The 25,237-nt window shown below is 48.9% G+C and overlaps 2 protein-coding genes across 6 annotated transcripts; one reads left to right on the top strand and one right to left on the bottom strand.

The window, feature by feature from the left end:
• Window positions 1-1,001: 1,001 nt before the first annotated feature.
• On the bottom strand, window positions 1,002-11,660 carry lamc2 (laminin, gamma 2). Its single transcript, XM_026313699.2, has 21 exons — window positions 11,489-11,660; window positions 8,908-9,084; window positions 8,679-8,796; window positions 8,380-8,501; window positions 8,134-8,265; window positions 7,549-7,738; window positions 7,026-7,138; window positions 6,348-6,740; window positions 5,717-5,950; window positions 5,422-5,558; window positions 5,116-5,272; window positions 4,827-5,032; window positions 4,483-4,562; window positions 4,255-4,392; window positions 3,612-3,756; window positions 3,332-3,481; window positions 2,835-2,949; window positions 2,557-2,753; window positions 2,204-2,362; window positions 2,015-2,114; window positions 1,002-1,886 (listed from the first exon to the last, which is right to left on the bottom strand). The coding sequence occupies exons 1-21, from the start codon at window positions 11,565-11,567 to the stop codon at window positions 1,633-1,635; spliced, it is 3,396 nt and encodes a 1,131-aa protein (XP_026169484.1). The 5' UTR covers window positions 11,568-11,660; the 3' UTR covers window positions 1,002-1,632.
• A 1,963-nt stretch (window positions 11,661-13,623) lies between these two features.
• dhx9 (DEAH (Asp-Glu-Ala-His) box helicase 9) lies at window positions 13,624-23,342 on the top strand. Of its 5 annotated transcripts, none has more exons than XM_026313693.1 (28): window positions 13,624-13,715; window positions 14,410-14,558; window positions 14,635-14,775; window positions 14,978-15,086; window positions 15,211-15,338; window positions 15,534-15,682; window positions 17,095-17,141; window positions 17,263-17,399; window positions 17,500-17,589; window positions 17,683-17,844; window positions 18,105-18,182; window positions 18,274-18,465; window positions 18,842-18,983; window positions 19,210-19,292; window positions 19,375-19,531; window positions 19,669-19,766; window positions 19,972-20,185; window positions 20,332-20,426; window positions 20,644-20,717; window positions 20,792-20,944; window positions 21,027-21,187; window positions 21,412-21,523; window positions 21,612-21,773; window positions 21,930-22,057; window positions 22,138-22,367; window positions 22,567-22,682; window positions 22,782-22,976; window positions 23,051-23,342. In XM_026313693.1, exons 2-28 carry the CDS (start codon window positions 14,448-14,450, stop codon window positions 23,340-23,342), a joined length of 3,756 nt encoding a protein of 1,251 aa, XP_026169478.1. In that variant the 5' UTR covers window positions 13,624-13,715; window positions 14,410-14,447. The 5 variants fall into 5 exon arrangements, with proteins under 5 accessions (XP_026169478.1, XP_026169476.1, XP_026169479.1 ...); XM_026313691.2 differs by having other exon boundaries at window positions 13,639-13,812; XM_026313694.1 differs by lacking the exon at window positions 13,624-13,715 and adding an exon at window positions 13,911-14,141.
• The last annotated feature ends 1,895 nt before the right edge of the window (window positions 23,343-25,237 follow it).

Here is a 25,237-nt window from a genome sequence, read left to right as displayed (position 1 = left end):
GTGGCTGAGCTGTGCTGGGCTGCAGTTTGGTGCACTGTGGTAAAAGCTGCCTCTGTCAGCAGCTGACATTAAACAGGGACGGACTCCACTCGTTTGTTATTGTCTGATTTCCCAGTGAATGGACGATGAAGATGATGATGATGATGATGATCTTTTCTAAAATCCAGTCCTCAGTAGCAGTGTTGCTGTCGTCCTGTTTTCTTTGGCTCCTGTTCGCTCTTCTTAGACTGCATGCGTAGACACTTTGGTTCTGGCATGAACGTTTGTCACTTGGTCGGTTATGATCTGTTGTGAACGTGTTTGCAAAAATCGGTCAATATGTTCTAAATATAAATCGAACTCAGTGGGGATTGATTTTCTATTCTGAAGCTTCGTCCATGAACAAAGTCGCTCCTGTTCTCTGGGAGCGTCTCTGCAGTGACCCGCCTGCTGTGGCTTCAGTCCTTTTACTCTTGAAACCACGTGTCTGATGCTTCAGCTGTATTTATACTGAATGTCCATTTAGCCTGACCCCTGTTGTGTTTCTGAAGCTTTTTGTGTAATTATATTTAAAGTCATTCTACGCATGATTTCTGCTGCTAATGCAACACTTGACTTTTCAGATTTCTGCTCCCGTTCATGTCAAAGCCCTGGCTCTGTGTTGAGATTCTAAAATTAGTTTTGTTATAATGATGACAATAAACTCAAACGTCACAGCTGGATGTGATTTTGTTTCTTGAAATCAAAAGAAAACGATTTATTGGTGTAAAAAACTAAAGTGTCACGTAATAAAACAACAATCATGACCTAGTTTAGGTTACAAAATATGAATTAGAAGGTTTGAGACACTTATTCTTCATTAGCTCATTAATCACATATAACTAACTAGTAGATAAATGGATAAAGAGGTTTTCTGACCTGATTCCACAACAACAGATTTGCTTTGTTCACATTAATACGTATAGTTTTTGTTTGGCAGGAGATTTGGCTTCAACACACAAACAAAGAGAAGCCACAGATCAGATCAGACACATTGGAAAAATATGACGATGATCAATAAACAATCAGGGAAAGGTGCAGCAGCTTTATTTCAAAAAGTTCAGATACATTTCTGTTGTTCTGCAGAAGAACCAGTAACAAAGACATAAAAGTGAAAGTGTATGTACAGTTATAAATAGAATACTTTACATCATTATCAGAAACACTAAATGTACACAGGTAAACAACAGAGAATATTAGTGTGTGTTTTCTACTAAACAACCTGCAGTGCTCATTGTGGGGAGAAGAGGAAAGTCGTCAGTGGCTGTGATGTGCAATAATCAAAACGTTTCAGCTCCTGTTTTTTCTGCAACATACGTTTTTTCTGTTTCAAGACACTAAATCATTTTTCATTGAATACGTCTGCAGATCAATCTTTTCCATTTTCAGGAGACAAAATCAAAGTGTTACTTCAGTTTTTCCTGTAATTACCTTTGGTTTCTTACTCATCAGATCTGTTCTTGAATAAATCCCTTGAAGGAAACAGTTCTGACTCTGAGTTGTTGGCTCCTGACGATGAAACACAGTTGTTTTGCAGCAGCTGTACTTTGATGGGACGGGGGGAGGTGTTGTCTTCTCGTGGTCCTGGACTTTGTTGGCAGCAGGCGACCGTCCTCAGGCCTCCTCAATAGGGGCGTTGTTGTAGCAGCCGCTGGGGATGGACTCCCAGATGTCCTCCAGGTTAGCGATGTCTCCCAGGATGGTGTCGATGTCTCGGTTGATGCCGGTGAGCCGGCGGCGCATGGCGGACTCCTGCAGCTCCATGTCCCTGAGCCGAGGCCCCAGTTGGCCCTGCACCTCCCTCTGAGCGCCGGCCAGAGAGTCCTCCAGCTGCCTCAGGCGGGTTTCATCCACAGCACCTGGCTGGTCTAAGGAGGAGAAGGGACAGGTAAGAAAGTCACCAACACACCTGTCCAGCAGAGCTAAAGCTAAAGGTGCTAAAGGCTAACACACTCCTGTGACCAGTGAACCAGTCGGAGGAAAACCCTGTACTCACTCATGTTGGCCAGCAGACCGTTGATGTCCCGAAGCGTTTTGCCCACAGCGTCTCTGGCCTGTTTGGCATTGTTAAAAGCTGCAGCCGCTCCAACAGCAGCCTGAGGAGAAAACATTTACATCATTTTCCTTTTGTCCACCGGTTTGTCCCTCAGATCCCTGACGGCTTATCTCAGTGGGGACAGTTTACCTGCTCGGCCTCGGACTCCAGCTTTCTGGCCTTGTCCAGTTCGAAGGTCAGGTTAGTAGCTGTATCGGCTGCATTCGACCGCAGAAGCTTCGCCTCCTTGTTCAGTTTGGTGGCATCTTTCACGAGACCAGTGTAAGAAGGCAAAGATCCAATCGTGCCCTGAAGAATGAAGAAACCATCCAGTCAGCACTGAACCAAGGTTCAAGACTCAAATATCGGCCAGACTGGAACAAGTTTAACCTACTTCCTTCTTAGTGAAACAGGAAACTCCATCAATTGTTGAGATGCACCTGACACCCGCTACAGCAGGGTCCAGTCTTAGTGCTAAACCAGGCTAAGCATGTGGTTTTTACCTCCAGTTTGTTGACGGCGTCCTCCAGCAGGGAGACGGTTGCCTGAGTGCTGGTGAAATCTTCGGTCACATCTCCGAGCAGGGACATCGTCTCAGCGTTGTTGCTAACAGCCTGCTGGATGGTGGCACTGATGCCGGGAAGACGCTTGATGGAGGTGTCAGCCAGAGCTCTGCTGCCGTCGATCTGCTGGTCGAACCCTGAGGAGGAGAGCGGGTCATGTTTCCGTCTTTTAATGGCTCCTAGTGATGCCTGGTACACCGACGTGACAGACGGCTTACCTCTCAGGGCGCCCAGGGCGTCGTCCAGCTCTTTGGTGTTGCTGTTGATGCGTTGCAGAGCGCCCTCGGTGTCGGCCTTGGCCACGTTGACTCTGTCCAGCAGCTGGTTGAAACCCTGCAGAGGACAGACATCCTGAAACATCAACAATATGACCTTCCTCCTGGGGATGGGTGCTTCAATAATGCAACAGAACCATGATCAGACCAGTGACGCCTGTTCTCAGCTTTTATTAAACATGTTTGTCTTGACTCCTGGGCTCTGTGTGATGTGATCAGGTAGTTTTTATTTTATTATTTCATCTTTTTGTCTTTGCTTCCATGTTTTTGTCTGATTTAGCTGCTTTGCAGTGAACGGCTGCTGCTCTGACACAGAAAACACTGTTTCAGACACTAAAATCTTTAATTCAAGGGAAGACATCTGAAACATGAAGTCCTGTTTCTGCTCCTGCAGGGTCACATTAGAACACGGCTGTTGCGTTCCCATAATCCTTTGTTACCTGCTGGGCAGCCTTGCCCTTGGCCAGCAGGTCCTCGGTGGAGGCCTTGTTCTGCTGTACGCCGCCCTGTAACGCCTCAAAGCCTGAGACGCTCTGGTCCACTATCCCCTTCAGACCATCCAGCCTGGAAACCATAGCATCCATGGGCCCCTGAGCATCATGGGAGAACACAGGGTTAAAATTGCTCTACAGACAGTTAGCCCCAGAGAGAAAACTGATCAGGTTTCTGAAGCTGCTCTCTGGAGAACGCTGAGTTTTGACCTCTGGCTGCAGCTGTTACCTTCAGGGACCACGGGATGCTTCGCTCCATGTTGCCGATGTTTTTCAACATGCCGTCCGCCATTTTGCTCTCTGCTCTGGCCTCACCGCTCAGCTGGATCGCCTGGTTCTCCAGCCCCTTCACCCGGGCCGAGGTCTGGTCATACCTGAACACACACAAACATCAGCACATGGGTAGAGGGAGGCTGTGCCAGGGGCCATGACCACAGACTAGTGGGTCAAGGCCCCTGAGTTGGCTAATTATATCGATCTAGAAATGAATTTAAGCTAAAATATTCTGTTTTTATTTTCAGATCAGGTTTGTTTACCTGTTTAACAGAAACAAAATGATGTTTTTATAGGAGAAGAAACTAGCAGATTTCCCAGCATGCACTGTCCAGAGATTCTTTAGTAGTTTTTTGTAGTACGAGGCCATTCACAGCAGAAACCTGTTGTGTCTTTAATGCATCATGACTGTTTCTTCATGTTTGTTACGACAGCTGACAAATATCAAATCACCAAGATCCACATTTAGCTTCATCTCCACCTGGAGCTGCTGACTGCAGGTCCTCTTGACCTCTGACCTCTGTCTGTTTTTGGTTAAATGTGACTTTTTCATTAGAGCAGAATGAAAAATGAATCTAAGGACCTCAGCAGTTACTCACATGGTTTTCAGGTCTCCGATCAGCTCTTTGACTTTGTTCTCCTTGTTCATGAGAGTTCGGGCCAGACCCAGACTTTTCTCAGAGTCGCCCAGAGCCTCGTTGGCAGTTTGCTCCACAGTGTTGGCCTTCATATTGTGTCTGCAGGACAAACAAAACCTTAGGACCTTAGTACGACACAAACATCTGAAACAAAGACTCATCGGTTCATCATCCCTGTGACGAACGTACTTATCAGCCAGACTCAACGCCGTCTGCAGCAAAGAAGACATGCGGTTCGGACTCAGTGGGGCATCTCCGAGAGGAATCTCCTGAGGGGCAGAGACACGATCATCACAATCATTTCAGTTTTTAACAAACTGGAAACTCAGATTTAGGCTCCTCATTCATTCTGATCACTCTGCTGATCATTTATCGGCTTTGAACACTTGAGCTCCGACACTGAGACATTTGAGGAGGCCTGAGTGTTTATGGCCACACGTCTCAGTCAGTCCACATTTGTTAATGAAAGGATGCACGGTGAGAACATGACAGGAATCCACTGTAAACGGGTTGGTCTCAGTGTTAGGTCTTACAGCTGATCTGAGGTCAGCCTTGGCCTTGTTCAGTTTGAGTTTCATCTCCTCCACCAGCGCCTGGATCCCCGCCACCTTTGACCGGTATGTTTTCTGCTGTTGTTTGATGTCGTCAGCTTTGTTGGCGATGTCCTGGATGTCCTGTCCCTCCTCCAGCTGTGAACTGCTGATGGACGACAGACGCCTCTGCAGGTTCTTCTCCACTTCTATTGGGCAGAGGAGACGTGACATCATCAGCGTCTGGCTTTATTTTCTCAGTACCACTGATATAAAGGAAGCGGCGTCCTACCTGCGAGCTCCTCGGTGTCGTCCTGCAGGTCGTTCACCTGCTCCTCAATGGCTCTCAGGACGACCTCCATGTCAGCGCTGCTGGCCGGTCTCAGGCCTCCGTCTGGGCCTGAGAACAGGATCTCCAGCTCCTTCAGTTTGGAAGCGTAGGCCTCCACCTGAAAAACGTCGACACATGTTCACTGTGCTCAGTGACAGGCAGGAAATATCTGACTTTGGATTTTTCTCAGCCCTGAAGGACCCAGATTATCGATATAAACCTAATCCTAACTGACTGCAAACACACAGCAGAGTTTCTCAGCTGTACCTTTGTCTTGATGGGGATGAAGCAGGCGGGACAGTTGGACCGTTGACACCTTTGACCCTCGAAGCCCGGTCGGCACCGGCAGCGACCAAAGTCATCACACTGCACAGACTCAGAGCCCTGAACGTCGCAGTTACAAGCTGCTCCACAAAACACAGGGGAAACGACTTTTAGTTCCCAGAACTTCAGGTCTTACAGGTTACTGTATTTCCTGTTTGGCCCTCAGCACAGCTACAGGCAGCTTCAGAGTTTTGACTGATTATTGCTATGATTAACTGGATCCAGCCTGGGGTCTTACGTTTGCAGGCGTCGGTGGCCCGGCTGTGGTAGAAACCCCTCACACAGACCTCGCAGCTCCGTCCCATCGTGTTGTTCACACACTTCACACATTCACCGCTGCTGCGATCGCAGCTTCCTGCCACACTGACATCGATGTGACCGTTACACTGGCAGGGCCGGCAGGGCCTCTGCACACCGGCGCCCCCTGCTGGGTCTCCATAGAAACCCTCCTGACAGACGTCACAGCGAGGACCTGCAGATAGAAGCAACGTGGTTTTATTTGTTCACACAGTATCAATGAGCAGGTCTGACGGACGATTATTGATCCATTACTAAAACCTTGATGCTGAAACAGTTGAAGGGAAAGATATGGTTTATATTTCTGCAGGTTTTTACCAACATCTTCAGTCCAAAGGTTCCAACTTTTAAATTGAAAACAGGTTATTAATTATTTATTTTTCTAACAATAACTGAGAACATATAAATCTTCTCCCACTGTGTTGTCTCGGACTCACAGGAGAAATTAAAGTCTCTGAATGGTCCGGGGTATTTTCGATAAGACCAGGCCCTGCACTGACACAAAGACTCACAGGAAGTTCTGCAAAACAGCTGCAAAACAAACTTGTGACTTTAGTTGAAATCAGACCTACCGGTGGTTCCCAGTGGGCAGCGGTCACATCGGGGCACCAGTGAACCAGCAGCCAGTGAGCAGGACACGCCCTCAGGACAAGGGCACTTCACACAGGTCTGAGGCCGCCAGGGGTCTCGGTAAAACCCCTGAGAGCATATCAGCTCTCCAGGAGTCTCATCAGCAGAGTAGCAGTCCCCGGTCAGCGGGTCACAGCTGCCTCCCCTGCAGTTGCAGGGCTCGCAGGTGCTGAAGGCTCCTTCTGCGGGGGTCCTGCGTCTGAAACCCTCTGAGCACATCTCGCAGAACTGGCCCTCATATCCCTGAGGACAGCTGCAGGTCTGGACCCAGCGGGCCGGGACACCGTCACCACGCTTCGCTGACACCAGCTGCACGTTGTCAAGGTAACCACGTCCTGAGGGCAGATAAAAGGTACTGAGCACAAGACGCCAGATGAGGCCCCACATATCCAGCAGCAAACGGAGGCCTCTGTAAGCTGTCTGCAGCCGGTTTTAAGGAAACTGTGTGCTGAGGGGGAGTGCGGGAGTATGTGAGTAAATATCACTGGAGCTGAGGGCTGAATGGTGCAGTACCATTACCGAGAGTCCTGTAAGGTACGGCCCAGGACTGTCGGGGATCATTGCTATATTACTTCATGGGGTGACAGGAAGGAAAATATAAAAATAAGCTCATTGCTCACCGTTATCACCAAACGTAGCCCGGATCTTGATGGCGGTGAGGTTCTGCAGGAGCGTCTGGAACTGGAAGGCGGAGAGCTGAGGCCTCCACCTGCTGCCGGGCTGCTCGTCCAGTCTGTGCATCATAGAAAACACGGTTTCAGAAAACTGACGGACACACCCGGCTGCTCAGGCAGATGTGAACTGAGCAGATGTGCTAAAGCTGTAGCTGCTCGCAGGCCTGCATGTTTATCTATGTCTGTTTATTTGACTGACAGTAAGTGAGCAGTCAAACGTTACTGTCTGCAGACGCCAGTCAGAGTTTAACGGGTCCAACACATGCAGATTCTTTCTGAATGAGGACTTGGTTTCTACTTGCTCTGATTACAGCAGGATTCCACAGGTGTGGCTGCAGGAATATTCACACTTGAATGAAGTTTTCAAAGTAGGAGTAAGGATGAGACCAAACCCAGGATCCATGACTGACGCCTCAGAAAGACCCATGAGTCATTTCATTTCAGCAGGTGGGTGGTCTGAGTTTCTGACCTGAAGCTGTAGTTGATTTTCTGACCACACGGGACAATGGATCGCAGGTCACCCAGCGAGGCAGAGACCCGCAGACCGGCGCCTTCCAGGATCACATCGTTGGTGGACGGGTGTCGGACACCGCGGTCCAGGCGGAGTGAGAAGGAGAGGTTCTGACCATAACTCAGCAACTGGTTCCCCAGGTAGGGAGCTGTAGGAGAGGAGAGGAAACACCTGGTCAGGAAAGGAAAGGAAGAAAAGAAGATCTACTGAGGACAGGAAGAAAGGATGAGTGGAGAGGAGACAAGGAAAGGAAAGGGGAAGGAGAGAGGATGGGAGGAAACAATAAAGGAAAGGAAGCTGTGGTAAAGCAGGGAGAAGGATAAACAAGGAAGAGAAATGTATGAAGGTGAGCAGGAGGAAAAGAGAAGGAAGGAGGACAGGCAAGAAAAGGAGGTGGGGGAAGGAAATAAGGAAGGAGAGTAAGGAGTGAGGAGGTGAGAGGAGGAGGAAAGGAAGTAATAAGCAAAGCAGATGATGACAACAAAGCTGACATACATTAAAAAGAAGGAAGGAGCAGATAAAGGAGGTGGGGCTTGTTCTCACCTGGGGCGTACAGGTAAATGGGCAGGCTGTTTTTAGAGATCACCTCCAGGTCCTGGTGTGTAGGTGACCAGCGAAAGTGAACGTTGTCAGGGGCAACGCCCTGAGCTGTTGCTACCGTCCAACCGTCCGAACCTGCAGACACCACAACCTCAGGTCACTACACACATCCCTAAAGCTTTTATTCTGAAATGAATGTCAGAGTCACTCAGGGGTCTTTTATTGTGAAGGGGGTAGGTGCATGGGTACCGTCAGTGAAGGTGGAGGTGATGTTGTGGACGGAGTAGCCGGACTGGGCAGAACACCGGCTGCTGTGGCCGTAACAGAAACATGGCAGAGTCAAACTCCCAGAATCCTCTCTGACCTGACGGCTGGAGAGACACAGGGGCGACAGGAAGTTAGACCCAAAACAGACAAAACACCACAGAAGAAGAATATTTTTGGCTAAAGCCTGTGAAAGAGCCAAACAGAGACAAACTAGTGCTAAGGGTTTAGCAAAGGGGACGTGTCGAAAGCGTCTGGGTCAATGTGTCAATGTGCCGCTTCACCTTTGGGCGCAGCCGTTGGCTCCGATTGGTCCGTCGGGGCAGCGGTCGCACTTTTCTCCTGTGACACCTTCTTTACAGCTGCAGCGCCCCCTGTGGTCACACGTGGCACTGACAGCACCTGGAAGGACAGCACAAGGTTGAGACACCACCACCTGCATAGAAACTCGGCCGTTTCCGGTTTTTCGAACCCCGGGTACATCTTAGATAGAGGTGGGCGATGGTTTCTCACCTGTGGGGTTACAGCGGCAGGGCGTGCAGCTCAGCCCCGCCCCCTCCAGGTAGAAGCCGGCCTTGCAGTGTTCGCAGTGGCGTCCCTCGGTGTTTCCCTGACAGTCGACGCAGTACAGACCCCAGGCGTCCGGAAGGCAGTACTGAGATCTCCCATTGCACTCACAACGTGCACTGGCTGCATCAGGAGTAAAAGGTTGTTTATTTAGTAAGACAGTTCCTGCTGCTGCCCCCTAGAGGCTGCACGTTTCATTACAGCCTCAACATCAACATGTTTTTATTGCTCGGTGTTAGTTTGAACCTCCCCTGAACACATGGAGGCAGGGTTCATCCTCTGAATCAGCATGATTCAGGTCAGTATCTGTCTGATGTTGGTGCACATTGATTTTTGCTTTCTCTGCTCTACGGGTTGATTTAAAGTCATGGAAACAGTTTCATCCTGTGGATTTAGCTGCTGGAGGAGTCTCAGCCTGGAGCTGAGTGTTCAACAGGCCCTGAGGCCAGGTCACAGGTGAGCAGCGGGGGTATTAGAGCTGTTGACAGAGCGTGAAGCGCCACGCTTGTTCTGCGGTTTGTTCAGAAATCCCAGAGAGCGCTGAAGGCCTGCAGACAAATCCTCCTCATGCTCGTCCCACCCCAAGCAGCCAACACCTCTTCTGAGGAGACACCACGGGCGTCTGCGCTGAAGCTGCGCTCACTCAGATGTTTTGTGGCGGCGTCCGACAGGCTGCAGCTTGTTCCTGCTCTTAGCGAAGACGGGGATTTCACACCCAGATAGTACCAACAGACCGTGGTGGGACACATGTGTGCTGACAGGCTGCTTCACACTTGACTTGTTGGGTTTTTGTGGCACAGGGGAGCAGATTTCCTGGTTTACGGAGTCAGCTCATGAGCCCTCAGATTATTACTGAAGTAAAAGTATCAGTGCCAAAGTACAGGAGTACTACAGTTTGTCTAAATACTAGTACACACGTTTTAGCATCAGAATGTGTGAGTCAAATAAACAGATATATCATCATTTATTCGTTGATTATATTTTGTATTATCAGCGATGACAAAGTGTTTTTCTCCTGGAAATAATCAAATAACGTGGTTTTCATCAAAGACAAACTTCTAGACACTGACGCTTTGGAGCCGAGCAGCAAAATGTGAAATGACTGCAACGTCTTCTACTCTCCAGTCCCAAATAAAGAGCAAATATTTAGTTTAGCTTTAAAGGTCTGTGTTCGCGACGCTCAGACTCTGACTCAGGGTCCACGCTCTGACTCATTGACAGGAGATAATGTTCACCTGAACGCCGCCGGCAGCGATGAGCTCAGGTGTTGCTGCTCTGACGAGACAGTTTCTGAGGCGTGAGGAGGATTCCTCCCTGAGCACACGACGACCCCGGAGGGAACAGAACTATAACGCCGCGCCCAGAGTCATGTTTTACACCACAAACGCTGAGAAATGACCAAGTTTGACCCGAATGTAACCCTGGAGACCGTCAGAGAACACGTGGTACACAAGGTACACAACCAATCCCTCACCTCTACCTGGTTTTGTGAGAACAAAAGGCTGAACGGCTGCTCACAGCAACATCTGGAGCTTTGGAGAACAGCTGTAATTATGATTTAGTATCTCAAACCTTTGACTTAGTCCTGAAATTGTGCAAATGTTCTGTTACCTGTTAGAACATATGCCATGTTCTGCTGCGGATCATTTTTCCTTTTAAATTAGACTTTTCCTTTGATCAGGCAGCTTCAGTCCTCAGCTTGTTTCTCTGAGGCCTGAGACTTGTTTCCCCGGGGGTTCATGGCACAGTTGTTATCACCGTTAGCCTGATTTATGCTTCATGCTTTCCTGGGCTTGTTTATGATTGAACTGTTGCTGCTAAATTTCCCTCCTGTGGTTTGAAAGAGGTTTTATCTTTTCTTCTCTTATCATAGTGTCAGAAAACAGACTTGAGATCAGTCCAAACCTCAGCCTGTGCTGCAGAGAGATAATGTGACATGTTTATAAGCAGAGATTTCATTCTCTCAACAGGCTTCATGTCTCTACAAGTTCATCATGAGAGAAGCTGCAGCAGGTTCTTCTGCTCTTATCCTCTGGATATTCATCCACTGTGTAAACTGTACTAAACTGTGTTTTACTGGCCTGGGACTCACGTGTGAGGCCTTTTCATCTGGAATATTTTTTATTTTAGAGAATATTTTTACATCAAATATTCATTTCAGCTGAATCTCACATAAAAATGTCTCTTTTTTTTTCAAAAGAAATCAGATGCTTAGAAAACCTACAGTCTGGAGGTTCCCCCCGAAATCAAACCCTTAACTGTTACACTGAGAGGAATCAACTCATTTAATGTGACTGAGATCACTCCTCTCTGCCCCACATGTTCCTGATGAGATAAGTATCGATTAGAGATGCTGCTCCCTGCTCACATCTGAGACTGACACTAAAATGTTCATTTCATTTTTATACACAAACTCAAAGTTCAGTCAAACTGTACATTTCAAAGTAAAACCTGAAGGCGACAGCAGCTGTAAGAATAAAGTGCCAGAGAGGATCCAAAGAGTCAAAGAATAAGCTGAGAGACTTACAATAGTGTGTGAAAGTCGCCTGGACGGCACAGGCTGCAGCCAAAATCCCGCAGAGTGAAATCCAGCTGCTGCTCCTCATGTTGTGTGAAAACCAGATTAGTGTCAAATCTCCTCAGAGCTGGAAGGAGCAGCTTTATACTGTCACCTGCTGCACGTCTGGACAGGCCGCACATGCTGCTGCAACTTACTCACATGTGATTCACAACACACACACACTCAGTCAGAGGATGTGACGCTGCCGTCTGTGTGTGTGTGCGTGTGTGTGTGTGTGTGCCGGGACAGACCAGCCTGTTGTTCCCGACCTTTACTGGCTCATTTACATTTTTATGGCACAAAGACGTTTTACAGGCGATTAAAAATAAAACCCTGTTTCTGTGGAGCTGCTCTGTCCCACAGATGGAAAATATTCAGGACTCAGTGACATAAATTAAAAAGAAGGAAGAGCGTTAATGAAACATCATAACACGTTAACTACAGCAGAACCTCGAAAAGACTCCTGGGTCAGGTAATCTGGACTAACCCCACCCAGGCTCAAAAGTCAGGATCCAAATGATCGGGTGGACTCACAGTAAAGAGCCTCATTAGCAGGAGGCTCAGGCATGAGCTGCTGTATTTGGACCTTTGGTTCTGCCCGGGCCCTGAGCATGTGTTTGCTCATGTGTCCATAAATCCCGGCCCGGGGCTGCGTTCTGCGGCTTGTTTCCGAGTGGAAACTGTGCCCTGAGGCTGCAGGTGTGACGGAGCAGCCAGACACACCCTGCGCCGCAGACACACACTTACTCACACGTACACACATTATGATCCATAACACACACCCTGCCAGCACACAGGAACACTTTCCCCGGTGCTGATGTGCAGAAATACACCGCTGCAGGCTGTAACACACAAAGAGCCGCACCCGCTCTGTTGCCTTATCAACACCACACCCTCAACACACACACACACACACACCTGCTACGTTTCCCAACTCGGTTCACCTTTTCTGCACTCGGTGTCTGCCTCATGTTTACTCACGGCACACACACATATGTGAATGATCAAAACATACCAGAGTGCAGCCATGATCACCTGACCCCACCCTGAGACGCCTGTTTCCAACACCAAACATCAGCTGCTTCTCTAGGAACAAATCTGGTTTGATCTGCAGTGTCTGACTGTCCCTGGCCTGAGATTTTCACTGGTGAGTCAGAAATAAATAAGACCCGAACATGATGCATTAACACTATAGCTTTTATTTTGAAACCGTCATGTAAAATTCAATCTTGTACAACATGTTTAAAATCCCCAGAATCTGGTCCACACATTTTAATTGATTTTATGGTCAGAATAAACCAAACCGTCACAGCCACTAGTAGGAAGTTCAGGGGCCCTGCCAAATTAAAAGACATTTTACTGCATTAAGTGGGTTTATATATAATTTTGACCCTGTGTTATTATTTACAGATGATAATTTTTTGTAATAATTATTGTTTTTTTTCTGTTGTTGTGTTCTGTGTTGTTTTGTTTTCAGTTTTTCATTTCAAACTCGATGCTACACCACAATAATTTTATTCTGATAAAACATATTTGCTTGACGACCCCTCAAATGTATCTGGTGACCCTCTGGAGGGGTTAGAGCCTTAGGCTGGGAACCAGTAAACCTTTAAACAAGTGTTTATAAAGCAGCTGGGATGAAATGAATTATATGAACATATATGAACATCCTTCCTTTGCCCCAAAGAGAACAGATTGAAGCAGCAGGCAAAGATCTCCAGTAAGATTATCAGTGACCATGTGGTAAAACTGACCCCCTGTGCACAGACCCACAAATGGACTTCAGACCTGGGACACTGATGTCAGTAATTTGTATATTATCATATTTCTATTTTTTCATGTGGAAATCACCTGTTTGAGTTTAACTATGTGCTAATGGATGAAAATGCACCGTCTATTTGGACAGACCATCATCTGTACCCCCTTAGTCCTAACCAGGGTCATGGGGGTCTGCTGGAGCCTATCCCAGCTCTCTCTGGGTGAAAGGCAGGGGTCCACCCTGGACAGGTTATCTGGAAGGTCGATAAAGGAAATGACCTTTGCAGCAGCTTCAACCTGGCGGGGCGCAGTTCACCCCCCGGGGCACCAGGCGGCGCTGACACCCCGGTTTGTGAACCGGCAGCAGACAAACACAACACGGAGTCAACCACAGCATCACTGGAGGCTGGAGACTAAATATCTGTCATCGTTTCTGGTCTGTTAGTGGATTTAAAATCTCCACCAGCACTTTCACTCGTGTACCTCTTGGTGTTTTGGGTTGTTGTTGTTCGGTGTCGGCGGCAGAGCTAACGGTAATTAGCGGAAGGCTAAAGTTAGCCTAGCAAAGCTGCAGTCATTGATTCGGCTCACGGTAACTTTTCTCAGCGCAGCTAAAACCGGGTGCAATAAAGGGGGCACCTCAGGCCAGCGGTGGGTCTAAATAAGGTGGCGGCGCTAAGTGTCCATGTTTTGGTCGGGGGCTAACGCTAGCTGCTAAGGATAAGCCGCTATGTATGCTAATGCTAATGCTACAGTGGAAACAAACGGACCAGGAAGTTCAGTTCGAGCCTCTTGTTCGTGTCTCATGCGTCAACACTTGTTCTGGTCAGCGGTGTCAAATAAGGCCGAACATCAGCCGCAGGTACCGAGACATGCGGGCTGTGAGACCAGGGCTCGTTGTTGGAATAACCCGGGCTCCTCGGTCCGTCTTTGTGTGACACATTTTATTTACTGCTGAAATATTTGATCAGCAAAGAAGAGAATGTGCGTGTTTTGCGTGGACTTCAGTTGTTTGTTTGTTTTCTCTCAGGTTTCGTCTGTTGACACAGGCTGGGCAGTGACCCCTGACCTGTCAGGTCAAAGCCTGTAAACTGAGCAGTGACACGAACTGACAGGACTTTGTTTCTCAGGGTCCACAGAGGAGGAGACCCCCGACCGTCCGTCCACCATGGCAGACATCAAGAACTTTCTGTACGCCTGGTGTGGGAAAAAGAAACTGACTCCCAACTACGACATCCGAGCTGCGGGCAACAAGAACAGGCAGAAGTTCATGTGTGAGGTGAGTTTTCTCGTGGACTCTTCGGGTTGAGGTCGTTTGACACGTACTGTGTCTGACTGCCAACCTCTGTGTGCAGGTTCGTGTTGAAAGCTTCAACTACACTGGGATGGGAAACTCCACCAACAAGAAGGACGCCCAGAGCAACGCTGCCAGGGACTTTGTCAACTACCTGGTTCGAGTTGGGGAAATAAACGCAGCGGAGGTCCCGGCTCAAGGGGTCAGCACACCGTCCCTGTTGTTCTGTAAAAACTGATCTGACGATTTTCATATTACCACATGTGAGAATCACCAACAAATGACGTATGCAGGAGTTCAGAGCTTTGACGGGCTCAGAGCTGTTACGGTGCAGCTGGTCTCAGTGGAGGGCACTGAGTAAAGGTCAAGTTCATCAAAGTCTGATCTGACTCTCGTGTCACCAGGTGAGTGCTCCAGCAGATGACCAGCCTGACGGAGGAGAAGGCGGTGGCTTCGGAAACCTGCCGTCCAGCGGCCCCCTGCCCCCCCACCTCGTCGTGAAAATAGAGCAAGGTAGGGTGAGACTCATGCGTCTAATCGGATCCATCATGTTTGTGTCCCTACCAGTCACGTGACGCTTCAGTCAGATCAAACACGTGCAGCCATTTTGTCCATGCATGTTTTTCTTCGTTGTTAGAAGCGGGCAGCAGCAGTGGGCCGGTGCCAGGGGTGACTGGCGTGGGATACTCAGGAGGAGCCCAGTGGGACCGAGGAGCCAACCTGAAGGAGTACTACGCCAAGAGAGACGAACAGGAAGCACAGGCGGTAACGCTTCCTGTAGATTTTACAGTTGATTTTAAAAAAAACAAAAAAAAGAACAGAAAATCTTTTCGGGAGGCGTCTGTGTTGTTGCTGCTCCAGTAACATCTGCAGAAGATGAAATAAAGAAATCCACAGTTGTGTCTGATTAGAATATTATTCAATTTTGTTCTTCTTCTCCCTGTTTGGTGTTTGTCGTAGACTCTGGAGTCAGAGGAGGTGGATCTGAATGCTAATCTCCATGGTAACTGGACGCTGGAGAACGCCAAGGCCCGTCTGAACCAGTTCTTCCAGAAGGAGAAGACCACTGCGGAGTATAAATACAGCCAAGTGGGACCGGACCACAACAGGTCTGAATCAGACGGCGACAGCAGCAAACCTGAAGCTGAGCTGCTCTGTGTGTTGTCATGTTGCTTTAGTCAGTGATCCATTTATAAATAGTTTGATTAGTCTGCTGATCATTTAGTTTACACAAACTCACAGTGAGTTTACACTGACATGGCCTGTCAGAACGTTTAGTCCACACAGGCTGGAATCTGAATCATTTGGACCCAAATGATTAAATATTTACATTTTTATTGATGAACTTCCTGCCAACTAATCAAATGTTATTTAGGCTGGAATCAGGAAGTTCCTTAGGCTGCTTGTTTGTTCATTTCTAGGTCAGAATGAGAGTTAAGTCTTATAAATTCACGGCCGTTGTCAGTACATCGTTAGAGTCCAGGCTTCTTATGTCCTGGAGTGTCACAGTCCTGAAGAGACAGTTGTCTGGTCCGTCTGGATTTGATGTACAGATCAATTGTTTTCAGACCGACTGCTCTTTTTCTGATCAATAGCTGTAGAACAATGAGGAAACATGCAGGGTCAGTGTGTTTTAACTGCTCCTGTTAATGAAGAGTTTTCAACATTAGCTTCAGACAGTAAGAGCAGAGACGGACTTTACAGAGCTCTCTTTAGTTCGGACTTCTCTTAAAGAGCCGCGGAACGTTCCAGTGTTCAGGGTGTTCCTGTATGTTTTTCTGCTGGACTGCTGTAAACCCAGAGACCTCCCGAGTGTGTTGGCTACACCAGAGAGATCTCACAGTTTGAATATTCGACCCAGTTCAGACCAGAGAGAAACCAGGACAGGATGAGAGGTGGACCCAGGCACCAGCTGAATCCTGCTTTACAAAACATTTTAAATGACTCATTGATAAAAGGTTCGTCTGTAATTGTGTGTATGAACTAATTAAGAACTTAATTTTGATTTAGCAGAACCATGAACCAGTCCAAACCGATCAAGGTCTCAATTAAACAGTCACGCTTCCCAGGTGGTCGTGGCACTGTAGTATAAACTGACCTTAGAGAGAAGATGATGCTGGAAGGTAAATAGATGAAGAGTGATGCATGATGGGATGAGGACAGCAGGCTTCAGACGGCGTTTAGCTGGTGGGACACGGAGTTGACACCAGAACTCACAACCTCACTAAAGGAAGACATGGGACAGCGTTTAGGTGCACTAAAGCTGTCCCATGGGTGCAGCCCAGGGCTCTGGTTGTGATTTCTGGTGTCACTGTTCACCGCAGGGCAGAGAGCAGCCGGGAGATACCAGAGTCAGAGCTGGTGATTGGTGTTTTTTAATCCTAAGTCTGGCAGAAAAACATACAGGCTTCCTCCTGAGAGCACCACAGGGTGAGTTCATCACTTCACTTTGAGCTTTGTTCAAGGCTTTAACTTTGAAAAGCACAGGAAGTGAAGCTGTGTTGTTTGTCTGTTTCTGCAGGAGTTTTATAGCAGAGATGCAGCTGTTTGTGAAGCAGCTCGGCAGAAGTAAGAAGCTCAGATATTTCTTCCTAAATGTGGTGGTGGATAAATGTCGTTAGAAATCTCCTCGGTATGAAGCTTTTTAGTGTTTGTCAGCTCAGACCACTTTCTGCTCTTCGTCCTGCAGGGATCACAGCTCGAGAGCACGGCTCCAACAAGAAGCTGGCAGCTCAGTCGTGCGCTCTGTCTCTGGTGCGGCAGCTTTACCACCTGGGGGTCATCGAGGCGTACACCGGAGTCACGAAGAAGAAAGAAGGAGAAACTGTAGGCCAGCGGGGAATCCTCCTTTTACTGGCAGATCTGCAGCATCAAACCGGCTCAGGTTTCAGCTGATGTTTGCGTGTGTCTCTGTTTCTGTGTCCAGTTGGAGGTCTTCGAGGTCCAGGTGTCTCCAGACTTGCAGCAGCAGCTGGCCAGTGTCGTCCAGGAGCTCGCAGTCCACATCCCCCCACCTGTGAGTGACCTGAGCCCCTGACACTGATCTGTCTAATGCTAACCCGGCTCTTTTCCGGGCTCACTTGGTTTAACCTGGTTTTATTTGGTCCAGCCTGCAGACCCCAGCAGCTCGGTGTCTCTGGTTCAGGGAAAGTTGGCCACGTTTGAGCCGTCCCAGCGTCAAAGCGGAGCGGGGGTGGTGCCCTGGTCACCGCCACAGGTCAACTGGAACCCCTGGACCAGCAGCAACATCGACGAGGGACCACTGGCCTTTGTGAGTCGGCTTTGGAACTGGGTTTATTTCATCCACTAACTGCTGGCAGGCGTTCAGCTCACGTGAAGCAAACCTGACAAATACTGACAAACCTGCATGAACGAGGCTGAGTGTGTGTTTGTGCGTGGTTGTGTGTGTGTGATCCAGCTAAGAAACTCATTTTAAAATGGGGTTTCTCCACAGACAGAGAGTCCAGGCTGAGATGGTCGTTCCTGAAGGGAACTGCTGCTATAACTGACTTTTTTTTTTTTTTCCTGCAGTGCACTCCGGAGCAGATCAGTGGTGACCTGCATGATGAGCTGATGTACCAGCTGGAACATGACGACAACCTGCAGAAGGTCAGGCTGGTTTCTTCTCTACAGTGTTTCAGACAGAACAGAAACGAGTTGTATTGGACTTCCTGGCTGTTGATGTGTGTTTGCGGGTCAGGTCCTGGTGGAGCGCGAACAGCTGCCCGTCAAACAGTTTGAGGAGGAGATCATGGCGGCCATCGATAACAGCCCCGTGGTGATCATCAGAGGAGCGACGGGCTGCGGTAAAACCACTCAGGTCCCTCAGTACATCCTGGAACGCTTCATCAAAGGAGGCCGAGCGTCCGACTGCAACATCGTGGTGACGCAGGTAACAGAGGGCCAGAGGAGAGCAGAGCTGAGCTTCCTGTTTGCTTTGAACAGGACTGGCTGCAGACTGATCAGATATAGTTTGACAATTTGGTTTTATTGAAGATGATTTGAAGAATTTTGACAAATTTAAAAACTTTCAGATTTTCTGAGACTCTGTGGACCAGTTTGTCATTAAGACTGGAATTATTCAGGGGAGGATTTGACACGGTGTCTGTGGAGATTCTCAGTCGTCCTGGTGACGTTATCTAGAGGTTGAGTCGTTGCCATGACAACAGTGTGGAAATATGACTGTCATCATTGAGAATGACCGTGCACAGTCTAATAACAGTCTTCCAGGTCCAGTCACTGTTTTCTGGTTCTCTTCCTCTCTGCAGCCCCGCCGGATCAGCGCCGTGTCCGTGGCTGAGAGAGTCGCCTACGAGAGAGGAGAGGATCTTGGGAAAAGCTGCGGCTACAGCGTCCGCTTCGAGTCCGTCCTCCCCCGACCGCACGCCAGCATCCTCTTCTGCACCGTCGGTACGTACGCAGACCGCCTGGGCGTCGCAGCCACCGCGTCGTCTTCTTCACGTCATCACATGACGGTCTGCCACTGCTGACGAGAAGCTTCTGTTTGTGTGCAGCTCTTAGCTTTGTGAAAAGCAGAGGGGAGCAGTTCACTGTCATGGTTTAGTGTTTTGCCTTTGATAGACTGACTGACCGGTCCTGTGTCTTCACGATGTTCAGTGTGTGTCTTGTGTTTCAGGGGTTTTGCTGCGGAAGCTTGAAGCAGGAATCCGAGGCATCAGTCACGTTATCGTAGATGAGATCCACGAGAGAGACATCAACGTGGGTTAGCTTGAGGTGTGTGTGTCATTTTCAGTGGTTCTGGTTAAAAATCCACTGATTTCCTGTTTTGTTTACTGTGCAGACTGACTTCCTGATGGTGGTCCTCAGAGACGTGGTCCAGGCCTACCCAGAGGTCCGTGTCATCCTCATGTCGGCCACCATCGACACCACCATGTTCAGAGACTACTTCTTCGACTGCCCCATCATCGAGGTGTTCGGGCGCACCTTCCCTGTTCAAGGTACCAGTGAGAGCCAGAACCATCCAAGGCCTTTTGCTGCTCCTGCTTCTGTTTTCATCTTGAACATACAGGGATACCCGGTTCTGTTATTTCTGACCGGACCTTTTTACACGGTTAACGTGCGTCTTTGTTTGCAGAGTATTTCCTGGAAGATTGTATCCAGATGACCCACTTCGTCCCTCCACCGATGGACCGGAAGAAGAAAGACAAAGACGAGGATGGAGGCGATGATGATGTAAGACACAGAGACACAGACACGTCGGACTGAAAAAGATTTCTCCCTCAAAATTAGATCACAATCCACATTTAACAAGAATGTTTGTACGTTTTTAGACTTTTAGATTCGGGATTTCATTTCTATATCTGCCAATCAGCGAAAACAGCTCTCGTCCTTGTTCCATCAGGCTGTACTAAAAACAACTTTTGTTTTTGCTCTGCAGACCAACTGCAACATGATCTGTGGGTCCGAGTACACGGCAGAGACGAAGCACGCCATGACTCAGATTAATGAGAAGGAGACGTCCTTCGAGCTGGTCGAAGCTCTGCTGAAATACATCGAGACGCTGCAGGTGGCCGGAGCCGTGCTCATCTTCCTGCCTGGCTGGAACCTCATCTACTCCATGCAGAGACACCTGGAGACCAACCCGCACTTCGGTACGTGTCGCTCACAGCCCCGGCAGAGCTTCATGTCTAATCCCAGCGATGTTTGCAGTGGAGTCAGTGTAAACGCAGTATAAATGTGCACGGGACGTACCGAGCCCGGTCAGACTGGAACATAGGTCTGTTCTCTTTTTCTCTAGGAAGCAACCGGTATCGGATTCTGCCGCTCCACTCTCAGATCCCCCGCGAGGAGCAGAGGAGGGTGTTCGAACCAGTTCCTGACAACATCAGGAAGGTCAGACAAATACCACAATCCTTGTTGTTCAGCTGTCTAGTTTCTGGACCCAGAGCTCGTAAAGCCATGTGTGGTTCTGCAGCGAACAGAGAAGACCCAGAGGATCCGAGGAGCAGAATCATCAAATGTAGAAACTCAGACTAATACACAGCCAGTGTGGAGACTGTGTGTGATGATCATGGGTTGGTGGTAGCTGACGATGTTCAACCTGTTTCAGGTGATTCTGTCCACCAACATCGCAGAGACGAGCATCACCATCAACGACGTCGTCTACGTCATCGACTCGTGCAAGTAAGTTTGTCAGTGAGTCGCCGTTTGCTTTTCAACACCAACCCAAACGGTTCTGAGTGTTGTCTGTGCCGCAGGCAGAAGGTGAAGCTCTTCACCTCCCACAACAACATGACCAACTACGCCACCGTCTGGGCCTCCAAGACCAACCTGGAGCAGAGGAAAGGTCGAGCCGGCAGAGTCCGACCGGGATTCTGCTTCCACCTCTGCAGCCGAGCCCGATTCGAGAGGTACGAATCCTAAACCCCGTCCCCTCCTGACACCTGAGTCTGCCTGTACTCTCTGATGTGTGTGTGTTCGGCGTGTCTGCAGGCTCGAGACTCACATGACTCCGGAGATCTTCAGGACGCCGCTGCATGAAATTGCTCTGAGCATCAAGCTGCTGAGACTCGGGGCCATCGGACACTTCCTGTCCAAAGCCATCGAGCCGCCGCCGCTGGACGCCGTCATTGAGGCGGAACACACTCTGAAGGGTACAAAACAGACACACACACATACACAGATGAGTCAATAAAACCACGACTTTACTGTCGTCTCTGGGATTCAGTCAGTTCATCTTGTGTTTTTGTTCTTTAGTTTTTTTGGTGCCATGATATTTTCTGCAGCTCTTCTGTCAGGCCACATTCTCCCCCCAACAGCCAGAGCACTCAGGAATAATCCCACTGACTGTGTGTGTGTGTGTGTGTGTGTGTTTCAGAGCTGGATGCTCTGGACACCAACGACGAGCTGACTCCTCTGGGGCGGATCCTGGCTCGGCTGCCCATCGAACCTCGTCTGGGGAAGATGATGATCATGGGCTGCATCTTCCAGTCGGTGTCTCTGTTTGTGTCCTGATGAATCAGCTGACCGCCCGCTTCCTTCACGACCTTAAGAAACCGTGTCTCTGTCTCCCCGTAGCGTCGGCGATGCCATGTGCACCATCTCTTCCGCCTCCTGTTTCCCGGAGCCTTTCATCAACGAGGGCAAGCGGCTCGGCTTCGTCCACAGAAACTTTGCCGGCAGTCGTTTCTCCGATCACGTGGCTCTGCTGTCTGTCTTCCAGGCCTGGGACGACGTCAGGTCGGTCACAGTTACCGTTAGCTCTGACAAGTCAGAGGCACCTTTGTGTTATCGGTGGTCAACCAACATACACAGGCACATGCAGAGACGTCAGCGTTAGCATGACCCTGAAGGTAAACGTTCGTTAACCCTGTGCTGTTCCTGCTGCTCTCACAGGATCAGCGGAGAGGAAGCAGAAATTCGCTTCTGTGAACACAAACGTCTCAACATGTCGACTCTGAGGATGACCTGGGAGGCCAAAGTCCAGCTGAAGGAGATCCTGGTCAACTCTGGATTCCCCGAAGGTACCGGAACGCACCATTAATTCCCTCAGAAACGTTAACCCAGCACAGTCAGTGACCACCTCTGTCCCCGTCGTCCTCAGAGAGTTTGATGACTCAGATGTTCAACACGGTCGGACCGGACAACAACCTGGATGTGGTGGTTTCTCTGCTGACCTTCGGCTCGTACCCCAATGTGTGCTACCACAAGGAGAAGAGGAAGATCCTGACGACCGAGGGACGCAATGCCCTCATCCACAAATCCTCCGTCAACTGCCCCTTCAGCAGCCACGACATGACCTACCCCTCCCCGTTCTTCGTCTTCAGCGAGAAGGTAGCTGATCAGGAAATCACAGGTCTTCAGTTCCCTTACTGAAACTGAAGGGGAATAACAATCGTTTATTTCTTAAGGCTCAGCTTAAAATGACATAAGGTCTCCTGAAAAACAGAAAACGTCCCAAAGACGAACTGAACTTAAAGTTCCATGTCTGAAAACACAGAGAAAAGAGCGGACCTGTTTGTTTGTGTTTCAGATTCGAACCCGAGCGATCTCAGCTAAAGGCATGACTCTGGTCAGTCCTCTGCAGCTGCTGCTCTTCGCCTGCAAGAAGATCAGCTCCAACGGGGACGTCGTGGAGCTGGACGACTGGTGAGAATCCGCTTATTCTTTATTCAGCGGTTTCCCTCTGCACGTCCTCAGCGCTGATATCAGGTGTGTGGTCTGACGCCTTTAATGTCACATGTGCAGGATCAAGCTGAGGGTTCCTCACGAGGTGGCGGGTGGAATCGCCGCTGTGCGCGCCGCTCTGGAGGCTCTGGTGGTGGAAGTGACCAAAGACCCAGAATACGTCAGGCAGATGGACCAGACCAACCAGCACCTGCTCAACGTCATCAGACACGTGTCCAAACCGTCGGCGGCCGGACTCAACATGATGGCCCCCAGGTAACCTCACGTCACTTCGCTGCTGTTGCTGTTCCTGTGTAGTCGGTTTCAGTGACACGTTGTTCTGTGCACAGGATGGGAGACGGGCCTCGGCCTCCAAAGATGGCCCGCTTCGACGGAGGAGCAGAAGGAGGCTACAGAGGAGGAGGCTACCAAGGAGGAGGGGGAGGTTACAGGGGGAGAGGAGGCTACCAGGGAGGAGGGGGAGGTTACAGGGGGGGAGGATATAGAGGAGGTGGGGGCTACAGAGGAGGAGGAGGAGGAGGATATGGAGGAGGAGGAGGTTATAGAGGAGGTGGGGGCTACAGAGGAGGTGGAGGAGGATACCGAGGAGGAGGACGGGGGGGATACAGAGGAGGTTATTAAATTCCTGCTAAAGTCCAGCCTGACTTCCTCTTTGCATGTTGTGTTGTACTGGTCAGTGTCAGCAGCTACAGTCAGCTGTTCTTCTTCCTGTCACCTCCACAATAAAAGTCTTTATTTCCAGCTGGGCTGTGTTCTCGTGTTGTTTGGCTCCGCCCACCAGGATCCTGAAGATCTTCTCGGTTGGACTGGGGGAGGTGGCTGACGTGTATTTCATGTTGTTGAAAGGATGGTGATCCTGGGGAGCCCTGGGGTTCATGTTTAAGGAAAAATGATTTTTGGAAAAAAGTAGTAACTACACAATCAGCAGGCTGTAAGTCTGACCGGCTTAGTGATGGGATGGAGTCAGTAAAAGATTAAGTTAAGGAGTTTCTTTAAACAGGAAACTCAACAACGGTTGTGCAAGACGGCAGGAAACGTCAACATCGCCTGGTCCAAAGCACAAACCACCTCAACCGCATCCTGCCAACTGGCAGATGGGCCTAGTCTCCAAGCCTGCACAGCCTAACGGTCACTACAGAACAGAGCGCAGACGTTTAACAGTTCCAACCAACAGGGGGGATGTGGTCTGACCTTTTTGGACCTGTTGGTTAGCGTCTTAAGGAGGGTCAGTACCTGCCCGGCTTGTTATTCTTAAATATCAGCTGTGCGTTTGTTGAAATAGGAGGACCAGCGGAGCACAGCATGTTCTTCAGAAAGGGCTCAGTGAAGCTGGAACAAAAACCTGATGAGAACTGGCCTTTTTAGAGCTCGAGGTCTGTGTCTCCCCCCTGGTGCTTCAGTCTCCTGAAGATTCTCCCAGAAGATGGATCGACTGGTAGGAGCTCGTAAGATTTTAAACTACAGATTCTCACAAACCTCCGTTATAATGCAGCAAAGGATTTAATTTCAAAAGTTAAGTTTCTCAGTTATATGGTTGAACTTTCAGTTTATGAATCTATTGTTGATTTTCATTTGAATTTCATCGTAATATCCTGGTTGGTTTTGCACTTTCCGGGGCCGGTACCGGCGGAGTGTGACCCAAACAGGAGAAAGGCAAACGCCATGTGTCTGTGGGCCCTCGGTGCCCTCCCTGTGCCGTAACACTCACCAGCCTCAGGCAGGAGCACGGGACAGTTTCACTCCTGGCAGTTACGGAGACTTGGCTCAAAACCTACAATAACTCTTTGCACATAGACGGTTTCAGGACCCCCCTGAGACCCGACCGTGAGAGCGAGCTGACAGGGAAACAACATGCCGGTGGAGACTATGCACCTACGACCTTCCCAGGGAACCTCCACAGCTTTTCCTTCTGGTTTATACCCACGACCCCAGAGCTAATCCAGACACAGCCCGTGTTACAACTGGACAGATGTGAAACTACGTCTCCTGACTCCCAAATTCTGGGAGACTTCAGTCACTGCTCAGTCGCTGAAATGCTGCAGCTCAGTACATTTACATTTTTATTATATTTCCTTTTTTAAGATTGAAAGTGTCTGACTCTCAAGTCGATCGTTTCTTATTGTTTCATATTTCATTATTCCCACATTAAGATTTTCTGCTCATGTTTTAGATGTTTGGACTTTTTAGATGTTTGGACTCATTAAAGGTTTTAATAGTAGACTTGAATCATTTGCTGAGTCACATTTAATTAGTTGGTAAATTTGTTGGTTGCAAAAATCTAAAGTTTGAATTTTTAGCTGAACATTGGACTTGGACCATTTGGACTTTGGACTTTGTTCCCAAATCTTTTCCTGTTTTGACCAGTGTCTTTGTGGCTAATTTTATGGTTTAAGAATGAACTGACTTTATTTTGTAAATGTTCTAAATGTTAACGTCATCTTCAAATAGCTTCTTCCTAAATGCTGAATTAAGGCTCATGTGAAACTCTGATCTATTTAGACCTTAAATAGATTCAA

This window comes from Mastacembelus armatus, chromosome 17 (assembly GCF_900324485.2).
Source record: "Mastacembelus armatus chromosome 17, fMasArm1.2, whole genome shotgun sequence".
NCBI classification, from domain to species: domain Eukaryota; kingdom Metazoa; phylum Chordata; class Actinopteri; order Synbranchiformes; family Mastacembelidae; genus Mastacembelus; species Mastacembelus armatus.
This window is presented reverse-complemented; position numbering and strand designations above follow the sequence as displayed.